Source organism: Salvelinus sp. IW2-2015, linkage group LG33 (genome assembly GCF_002910315.2).
Source record: "Salvelinus sp. IW2-2015 linkage group LG33, ASM291031v2, whole genome shotgun sequence".
In the NCBI taxonomy this organism is placed as follows: domain Eukaryota; kingdom Metazoa; phylum Chordata; class Actinopteri; order Salmoniformes; family Salmonidae; genus Salvelinus; species Salvelinus sp. IW2-2015.
In genome coordinates, this window is record NC_036872.1 from 30,463,473 (window position 1) to 30,473,730 (window position 10,258).

General features: G+C 42.6%; 1 protein-coding gene across 1 annotated transcript; it reads left to right on the forward strand.

Moving 5' to 3' along the window:
- The first annotated feature begins 773 nt into the window (after positions 1-773).
- Positions 774-6,300, forward strand: LOC111957820 (protein patched homolog 1-like). Its single transcript, XM_023978840.3, has 3 exons — positions 774-1,503; positions 2,684-2,876; positions 5,387-6,300. Exons 1-3 carry the CDS (start codon positions 1,336-1,338, stop codon positions 5,392-5,394), a joined length of 369 nt encoding a protein of 122 aa, XP_023834608.1. The 5' UTR covers positions 774-1,335; the 3' UTR covers positions 5,395-6,300.
- Positions 6,301-10,258: the final 3,958 nt, after the last annotated feature.

The following is a 10,258-nucleotide window of genomic DNA, read 5'->3' on the forward strand; positions in this document are numbered from 1 at the left end:
TTGCATTTATATGTTTGTTCTGTATACATAGAGCCCTATTTCATGTAACTCAGTCAAGCAGTAAAATGTGATAAAAAAATAAAACAGGTAAAACTACACTTTATGGAACAGTGCGGACTGTGAAGACACACACAGGCACACAGGCAGCATTCGCAAATAAACACACGCACTCTTTACAAAAATATATTTTAATATTGTTATTTTGCTGTGTTATTGATTTTGTATTTTGTAGATATATTATGATAGAGTAGTGTGTACTAACGTGTTGTGTTGTTTTGTTTTATTGTATGTAATTGTGATTGGACCCCAGGAAGATTAGCTGCTGCCTTGGCAAGAGCTATTGAGGATCCGTAATAAATACAAAATAGTATTTAGGTATTTGATGTTTATTAATTTGTATTAGATGAAGGGTTGTAACTTTTACCCTGTTATGATGCCTGTTATCCACTTTACTGTCATTAGAACATTGTGACAGAATACTATTTGGGACCTCCCCCAGAAACACTGTAATTTGATGCCAAGCTATCACCAGATCAGGCCCTGTTGGTAAAAAAATCTCAATTAAAAACTACAGTTCGGACATTCCTCGAGACCCCTCCATCGAAAAGACGGAGTGTGTTTTCTTCCAGAAATGCTGCTTCAAGAAATGCAGTTCCTTGTGAAAAACCACAAACTCCAGTTTTGGTTGCGCGCAAACGCACAAGAGGGCTGGCTTTCTGAAATGCTCCCCTGAAGTTTGAGACGCACACACGAGGGTTGTCGACTTGGGTGGTCGCTCTACTTTAGTGAGCTGTTGCTAAGCAGCTAATAATAGTCGTGTTTGCTGAGTAATTTTTGCCCTTCTGGAACCAATCAGATGCGAGAAAATCCGGCCATCTGACAGCCCTAAAGGCGGGATTTCGATTATTTTCGCTTTTACCCCTCCTCCTCTGTTTCCAAATGGAGAGAGGTCTTTTTTCTCCTCTGTTGAATCTCAGAGTTCGCGGTGTCGTGCGGCCCAAGGGAAGACCACATAGAAGACACAGAATGCTACGACCATCGAACGTTCCAAGCCGCCGTTTTGTAGATGGGAATGGCTTTTTCCACTTTGCCGTTTAAGATAAATACATTTTTTGAAGAGAAACGCTGAATGTGCAAAGCGGTGGAGACCTCTGKATCACGAAATGTTGGGATGGAAGGCGCAGACTTTGACTCGCCGTCTCCAACAGCAGTATGAAGTACTTTACGGGTGTGAGATCACCGAGAGTGAAACTGTGTTGCCTTGGGACATTACCACACGCTTTCGGGGAAATATTATAACGTGGAAAAGCAGAACCAGCGCGAAGTCTCCGCAACATGGCCTCGGCTGCTAATGCCTCATCTGAGCAGGAAAACGGGGACCCCGATCGGCCGAGGATAACGCGGAGGAACAGGGGGAACTATCGCTCAACAGCGCCTGATTTGGAGTATTTGCAGCGGCTAAGTTACTGCGATGCAGCTTTCGCCTTGCAGCAAATATCCGAGGTGCTTATTATTTAACATGTTTGAGTGAAATTATATGGGCATGGTTCTACTATAATGAAACTGGCCAACATTGTCACGTCGCTAGGTAACGGGATAGAAGACGGGCAGTAGAGAGGGGTTGGGGTGTAGCGCTATGCCGTGTAATCTATGTTGTGATTTGCTATTCAATTATAGTTCACATTTCTCGCGTTTAGACTATTTCTGATCCATGTTTGGAATATAGGCTACACATATTATATAGGCTACATTCGGCTACAATGTTTAAATAACSGTCGCGCAACTAGGCTACACAGTGAGGGCTATTCACTACTTTTGCACAATTCAAATGTACATAACAGTTTAGACCTATGTGTTTCCGCACTGATCGAACACGATTCTAACTGCCCAGACGTCTGCACGATGTTATCTTTACTGGGGAGTCGTTCTCTGTTCTCTTCTCTAATGCAAAAATCCATGTGGCTACCCTCTTCCGTTCACAAATATTGTCGTAGCCTAACTCCCTCGGTGATGGCTACTCCACTCCCCAACGCAGATCACACACGCAGCTCTACGGGAATGGAATTGTGTGGTGTGTGATTTTGCGGCAGCGTAAAAACTCACGTGAACCTTTTGGGGGATTAATAGCATCATTCGATACAATGTATTGCAACAAGGCTTGCGCTGTGTTACACTTTGTCACTGACTGACCGCAAGCCATGCTGCGCTTTCCACTCATGCCGGTGTGTGTGTGGTAAAAACAACAAAGTAACAGACTATAGTCCTGTCGTCCAAAACCGGTGCTTACGTTGCTGGCTCGTGAACTATCTATTTCCTTCCTCGACGTAGGAGGTCCAACCACTGCCTTTTTGGGCCAGAATAACAGGCCTAGTCCGAGGTTCTTATTCCGAACAGTAAACATTGATGTACCATATTGAACACACTGCAGGTGAACAGTATAGGGTAGCCCACGTTATTAACATATCCCCACCAGGCCCCAATGAAGTATGGATCTAGAACAACTGGCATGCTAATTGCACTTACCATACCAATGTAATAACACATTTAATAACATGTATTTTATTATATGATAACCGTGATGTCCTCTCCACATAACACTACATTCAATTGATCAACAATTATAAATATTTGATGCTCCCAGCACTTGTTTAGGGAATAATATGCGGTATTTCTCTTGTCGCAGGGGAAAGCGACTGGAAGAAAAGCACCGCTGTGGCTGAGAGCGAAGTTTCAGAGACTCTTGTTTAAATTGGGCTGTTACATACAAAAGAACTGTGGAAAGTTTTTGGTTGTGGGCCTATTAGTATTCGGAGCTTTCGCTGTTGGCTTACGGGCAGCTAATCTGGAAACCGACGTGGAGAAACTCTGGGTAGAAGGTAAGAAAATGTTTTATAATTTTGGTCCTTTTTCATGTTGAGTTGTTTGTCTTTCCTGTTGAGAATAAGCTCAAGTCTGGGAAGGATTGGGTGGGGTGGAGAGGGATGGTGGGGTCTTCCAAACAAGTGGAGGTTGTTTATTGTATAGCAGTTTGGCAAGGGGCCAAGTCTAAACTTGAAAATATTTGTATTTCGTGTCATGTTATGGTTTTTGTTGCTTTGGATACGTTGTTGTTGAGTGTAGATGCGCAAAGAAAGTGCACAGATTATTTCAACATTTTTCTTTAAGTTAAAAGGAAAATTGTAATAAAATTCATGAGATGTTTTGGAGAGAGGAAATTTTGTCACAGCCGCCATTTTGTGAGTGTGTGTGTGTGTGTCTGCCTGCCCCCAGCAGTTGAATGTGATCCGCGCACAGCTCGGAGACTGTGTGTGGTCCCGTTTTGGACAGCTCTCAACTTTCCAAGAAAGTTTTGTCTCTGGCTGAAAGCGGAGTGCGGACAGAAACGCATGTGTACAAAGTAGACCAGCTGAAACTCAGGGTTATGACGAAATCCGTCATGTAGAATAAGTGTATTTTTGTTTGAAAGGGGACTTTGAGTATGGGTGGTGATTTTGGGGAAAGGGGGAGGGGCAGCGTTTTTTTTCTTCCTTTGATCTGCATTCCAGTAGTTTAGGACCGTGGTAGCCTATATTTGAGTCATGTATGGGTCATCAATTCACTCACTTTTGAAATGTGAGCAGTTTGAAAGAGATCATAATTTGGTTTTATGATTGAAACGTTATTGCCATTAGACCATGGTTGTTTACATAATATATTTCTGGAGTATCTTTAGGCTCAGCCTATGCTCATTAGGCTACTATAGTGACATGTGAACAATCATCCCAGCAGATATTTTTTTTTACAGATTTCTCCCTCCTATAGGCTGATGCAAGCCAGTGAGTGAGGGTCACTCAAGCTCTCAAAGTTACCCTTTTCTGGTGCCATTCGGACATAAGCTATAGACTAAACCTTAAGTTGTGTGTCAAGACTAAAGTATATTATAGCCTACTAGATACCGTTATTTTAAATAGTAATACTTTATTACTGTGTAATAATATGCAATATTATTTCAAAGCATGTGGATTCTATCAACAACATATTGTCTAATTAATCCCTTTAATGTCAATGTCCAAATCCCTTTCCTTTGCTAACTATCCAATGGCTACTCTTATAGTTGACTGTAGGGTTGGGAGGAATCCAGATACCTTCCTTCTCTCATCCCGGGATTTACAGTATTACCGACTTAGTACACAAGGGGGCCGCAAAACAAATCTAAAAAGCCCTTTGGGAATGCTAACAAAATGTGCACAAGTAACAGCGAATTTCTGTGGAGGCTGCTAGCTAAATATGCTAAAGATCATAAACGAACATAAACGAATCGCAAAGACAGGCAATCCAGCTCATAAAGTTATACAGTACCAGTCAATAGCTTGGACATACCCACTCATTCAAGGGTTTTTACCTTTATTTTGACCATTTTCTACATTGTAGAATAATGGTAAAGACATCAAAACTATGAAATAACACATATGGAATCATGTTGTAACCAATAAAGTGTTAAACATATCAAAATCTATTTTCTATTTGAGATTCTTCAAAGTAGCAACCCTTTGCCTTGATGACAGCTTTGCACACTCATGGTGTTCTCTCAACCAGCTTCATGAGGTAGTCACTTGGAATGCATTTGAATTAACGGGTGTGTCTTGTTAAAAGTTAATATGTGGAATTTCTTTCATTCTTAATGCGTTTGAGCCAATCAGTTGTGTTGTGACAAGGTAGGGGTGGCATACAAACGACCACATTATGGCAAGAAAAGTTCAAATAAGCAAAGATAATCATTACTTTAATACATGAAGGTCAGTCAATAAGTGCAATTTAAAGAACTTTGAAAGTTTCTTCAAGTGCAGTCGCAAAAACCATCAAGCGCTATGATGAAACTGGCTCTCATGAGGAAAGGAAGACCCAGAGTTACCTCTGCTGCAGAGGATAAGTTCATTAGAGTTACCAGCCTCAGAAATTGCAATCCATATAAATGCTTCACAGAGTTCAAGTAACAGACACATCTCAACATCAACTGTTCAGAGGATACTGCGTGAATCAGGCCTCTATGGTCGAATTGCTGAAAGAAACCACTACTAAAGGACACTGTGTTTCTTGGGCCAAGAAACACAAGCAATAGACATTAGATCAGTGGAAATCTGTCCTTTGGTCTGATTTTGAGATTTTTGGTTCCAACCGCCATGTCTTTGTGAGACGCAGAGTGTGTGAACGGATGATCTCCGCATGTGGTTCCCACCGTGAAGCATGGAGGAGGAGGTGTGATGGTGTGGGGGTGCTTTGCTGGTGACAATGTTGGTTATTTAGAATTCAAGGTACACTTAACCAGCATGGCTACCACAGCACTCTGCAGTGATACGCCAKCCCATCTGGTTTGCGCTTAGTGGGACTATGATTTGTTTTTCAACAGGACAATGACCCAACACACCTCCAGGCTGTGTAAGGGCTATTTGACCAAGAAGGAGAGTGATGGAGTGCTGCATCAGATGACCTGGCCTGCACAATCACCCGACCTCAACCCAGTTGAGATGGTTTGGGATGTGTTGGACCGCAGAGTGAAGGAACAGCAGCCAACAAGTGCTCAGCATATGTGGGAACTCCTTCAAGACTGTTGGAAAAGCATTCCAGGTGAAACTGGTTGAGAGAATGCCAAGAGTGCAAAGCTGTCATCAAGGCAAAGGTTGGCTACTTTGAAGAAACTCAAATATAAAATATATTTTGATTTTGTTTATCACTTTTTTGTTACTACATGATTGTGTTATTTCATAGTTTTCATGTCTTCACTGTTATTCAATGTAGACAATAGTCCAAATAAAGAAAAACCCTTGAATGAATAATTGTGTCCAAACTTTTGWCTGGTACTGTATATTTTTTGAAAATCTTCAAATAAATTGTTTCAATGGTATTGACGGTATTGAAAAACCATCCTGTGGCTATTTCCAAATACCCTGGTACATGGTATATATGGTGTACAGCCCAAGCCTAGTTTACTGTGAACTTAGCTGATTTAGTTACAGTAAGGGAGTGTTAATAAAGCACAGCTACATAAAGTGGTTTCTTCTTTCCTGGACCTATCCTAGTGTTGCACAGCTCCATGGTTCTTCACACACAAGCCTGTCAGCTGAGTCTTGCTGGCAGATGGTCAACAACACATCTACACGTCCACTACAGCACAGGCTTTTCAACCGTTGCTATTTCCCTACATTCTGTTATTGTTTTGTTGTGTCAAGGTGTTAGAACTCAGGGTCATCTACTATAAATAGTTTAGCCAAGTTTATTGTGATGACTGATGGCTGAGGTTTGCATGTGCACACACACTAGTGCATGAGAACACACACACACACCACACACACACACACACACACACACACACACACACACACACACACACACACACACACACACACACACACACACACACACACACACACACACACACACACACACACACACACACACACACACACACACCACACACACACACACCTTTCCCAGGTCAGAGACTGAGGGTTTCCAGATGCTAGTTGGGAGATACTGTATGTGTTTGTTTAGATTAGACTGCACAGCTGAGGGATAGATTAGTACTGCCTGGACAGTGGAGGGCTGCTCTAGGCTCTGCTCAGCACAGGGGGAACTGTTGCCCAACGTCAACATGAAGAGGGGAGAAGAGGTAGAGAGGAAGGGAGGAAATGGTATGAGAGGAGAAGAGCAGAGGAGGAGACAGGAGAGGAGAAGAGATGGAAAGAGAAAGGAAGGTATGAGAAGAGGGGAGGAGGAGAGAGGGCGTCTGTTTATGTTTCATTTGGACCTGTTCCTCTTCATGCGACCTCTCCATGACCCCTCCTGGGAGCTCTGGCCATTAGGACATACACACACCATAGCATATCTCTCATTGGAATTGAGTGGAGTTGCATGGGTGATCTCATGCTGTATTTCATCACCTGCTATGTTTATGGTTCATCCTGCTAGGTCAGTAGTTTAGTACTGCAGCTCTTATTCAAAGATAATCACATTCATCATCCTTGGTTAGGGTTTACTTTCTTCACAAAATCATTTCCCCAGTATCCATAAACACTTAGACTACACCCTCACTTAGACACAGGCAGTTGTGTTTCAGTCATATTGAGGGATGGACAGTTGAATCAAAAAGTTAAACATAGAAATAGAATGATGTGGAGATGTCATCCAACAGGCATAAGCAACACACATATTTGGTGCTCTTTTTTCCCTATTTGGTGCACTTTGTGGCAAACAGGTTGACCTCTTTACTTGGCAGGAAATGCATAGATAAATGTGTTTATGGATCAAATTAATATTGAGGGAGCTGACCTTATACGTAATAGAGGTAATTCAAGCTGTGTTTACATTGATGAGACCAGGGACATGAAGTGACCTGCCTGAATAGGAAGTTGTAGTGTTGTGATGTGTTCTCTTTTTCTCTACTCCTCTTCTTCCAATATGGCTGCCAGAATACTTTTATCTCACTGCCATTCAGAAGGATCAGCAGCGTTTTAATATCACCAAACCCATAGTGATTTTCTTAATCTGATATGACAAATTTCCCTCTAGCAGAGATGTGTCTGAGTAGAAAAGAAATTGAAGAAAACACCCTGGCCTCTCCTCATGGTATGAAAGTGGAGCCACCCTGGCCATTCTGGATTAACACAAACACAGGCCAAATTGTTAAGAAAATACCAGCACCGGCTAAGTCTAATTAAAACAGTATGGTGTAAACATGGGTCTTCCTGTAGGGTGCCCCTGACTAGCTCTCTCTGAGAAGAGAAGAGAGGAAAGGGCTGGGGTATATGGAACTGGGCTTTGACATTGGAAGAGGAATTGGGCTAAAGCTATAGGAGCTATGGTATGGACCTGGGGGGTAGGGACAGGGGAAAGGCTATGGTATTGGGCTATGGTTAGGGGCAATGTGGTGTCAACATTGGCCTTCTTGTAAAGCGGCCCCTCCCTCGATGGAGCTGCGTTCTGAGAATGGGTGGAGTTTAGGGGAGAGGTTGGGGCTATGGTTAGGGGCTGTGGTGTAGGGTGAGGGCTGTTGTTTTAGGTTGAATTGGGAAAGGAATGGTGTGTTGGGTCTGGGGCTGAGGACGTTGGTGTGTTATGKGACTGAAACTGGAACTGGGGATAGGGCTGTACCCAGAGTTTAGACTGATGGAGTTAGTGCTGCAACCGTTCTTCAACTGTCCCCATAGGATTACTCTTTTAGGTTCCAGGTTGGGGAACATCCTGCGCGCATGCCATGACTATTTCTATGGGCGCAAGCACTGTTCTTGACACAAACTGTTCACACCCCTCTTGTTGGCGGAGAGAATTTAGCAGGTTTAACGTTTATTTCCTGCAATTTTACACATTTTGTCATGGGGTGCAAAGAAAATGTTGCAGTTTTAAACCTAGTTTTCTTGCAAATCTATACATTTTGTCATGTCTAATGTGTATTCATGTGATATTTGAGTTACTAATAAACACCTGCTGCGCCCTGCGCTTGAAACCAGCACTCTGTCTCCAATCGTATTCATTACAATGACAAGAGGAACTGATGATGCACTACCCAATTTCTAAATTGTATCTTGTGCATTCTACTATTACAACTTCCAAGAATAAGTTTAAAGCCAAACTGAGTTCCTTAAAATATATTTATATATACACTACCTTTCAAAAGTTTGGAGTCACTTAGAAATGTCCTTGTTTTTGAAAGAAAAGCACATTTTTTGTCCATTAAAATAACATAAAAGTGATCAGAAATACMGTGTAGACATTGTTAATGTTGTAAATGACTATTGTAGCTGGAAACGGCTGATTTTAAAAGGAATATCTACATAGGCGTACAGAGGCCCATTATCAGCAACCATCACTCTTGTGTTCGAATGACACGTTGTGTTAGCTAATCGAAGTTTATCATTTTAAAAAGCAAGTTGATCATTAGAAAACCATTTTGTAATTATGTTAGCACAGCTGAAAACTGTTGTCCTGATTAAAGAAGCAATAAAACTGGCCTTTTTTAGACTAGTTGAGTATCTGGAGCATCAGCATTTGTGGGTTCGATTACAGGCACAAAATGGCCATAAACAAAKAACTTTCTTCTGAAACTCATCAGTCTATTCTTGTTCTGAAAAATGAAGGCTATTCCATGTGAGAAATTGCCAAGAAACTGAAGATCTCGTACAACGCTGTGTACTACTCCCTTCACAGGACAGTGCTAACCAGAATAGAAAGAGGAGTGGGAGGCCCTGTTGCACAACAGAGCACTCAGTTTTTCACAATCCCTGACATTTAATCCTAGTCAAAATTCCCTGTCTTCGGTCAGTTAGGATCACCACTTTATTTTAAGAATGTGAAATGTCAGAATAAAAGCGGAGAGAATGATTTATTTCAGCTTTTATTTCTTTCATCAAATTCCCAGGGGTCTGAAGTTTACATACTCTCAATTAAGATTTGGTAACATTGTCTTTAAATTGTTTAACTTGGGTCAAACGTTTCGGGTAGCCTTCCACAAGCTTCCCACAATAAGTTGGGTGAATTTTGGCCCATTCCTCCTGACAGAGCTGGTGTAACTGAGTCAGGTTCGTAGGACTCCTTGCTCGCACACGCTTTTTCAGTTCTGACCACAAATTTTCTATAGGATTGAGGTCAGGGCTTTGTGATGGCCACTCCAATACCTTGACTTTGTTGTCCTTAAGCCATTTTGCCACAACTTTGAGGAAGTATGCTTGGGGTTCATGTCCATTTGGAAGACCCATTATGCGCCAAGCTTTAACTTCCTGACTGATGTCTTGAGATGTTGCTTCATATATCCACATTAATTTCCACCTCATATGATACCATCTATTTTTGTGAAGTGCACAGTCCCTCCTGCAGCAAAGCACCCCACAACATGATGCTGCACCCCGTGCTTCACGGTTGTGATGGTGTTCTCGGGCTTGCAAGCCTCCCCCCGTTTCCTCCAAACATAACGATGGTTATTATGGCCAGTTCTTTTTTTTCTTCATCAGACCAGATACATTTCTCAAAAGGTCGACTCTTAGGGGCCTCCCGGGTGGCGCAGTGGTCTAGGGCACTGCATCGCAGTTGCTAGCTGCGCCACCAGAGTCTCTGGGACCGGAGGTTCCGTGGGGCGACGCATAATTGGCTAGCGGTCGTCCGGGTTAGGGAGGGTTGGCCGGTAGGGATATCCTTGTCTCATCGCGCTCCAGCGACTCCTGTGGCGGGCCTGGGCGCAGTGCGGCTACCCAAGGGAGCCAGGGTGCACGGTGTTTCTCGACACATTGGT

What these genes read in the sequence shown, in the direction of transcription:
- LOC111957820 (XM_023978840.3), top strand. Translation starts at nt 1,336, where the DNA reads ATGGCCTCGGCTGCTAATGCCTCATCTGAGCAGGAAAACGGGGACCCC. An exon ending in CCTTGCAGCAAATATCCGAG is followed by an intron (nt 1,504 to 2,683) that starts GTGCTTATTATT and finishes CTCTTGTCGCAG; the next exon opens with GGGAAAGCGACTGGAAGAAA.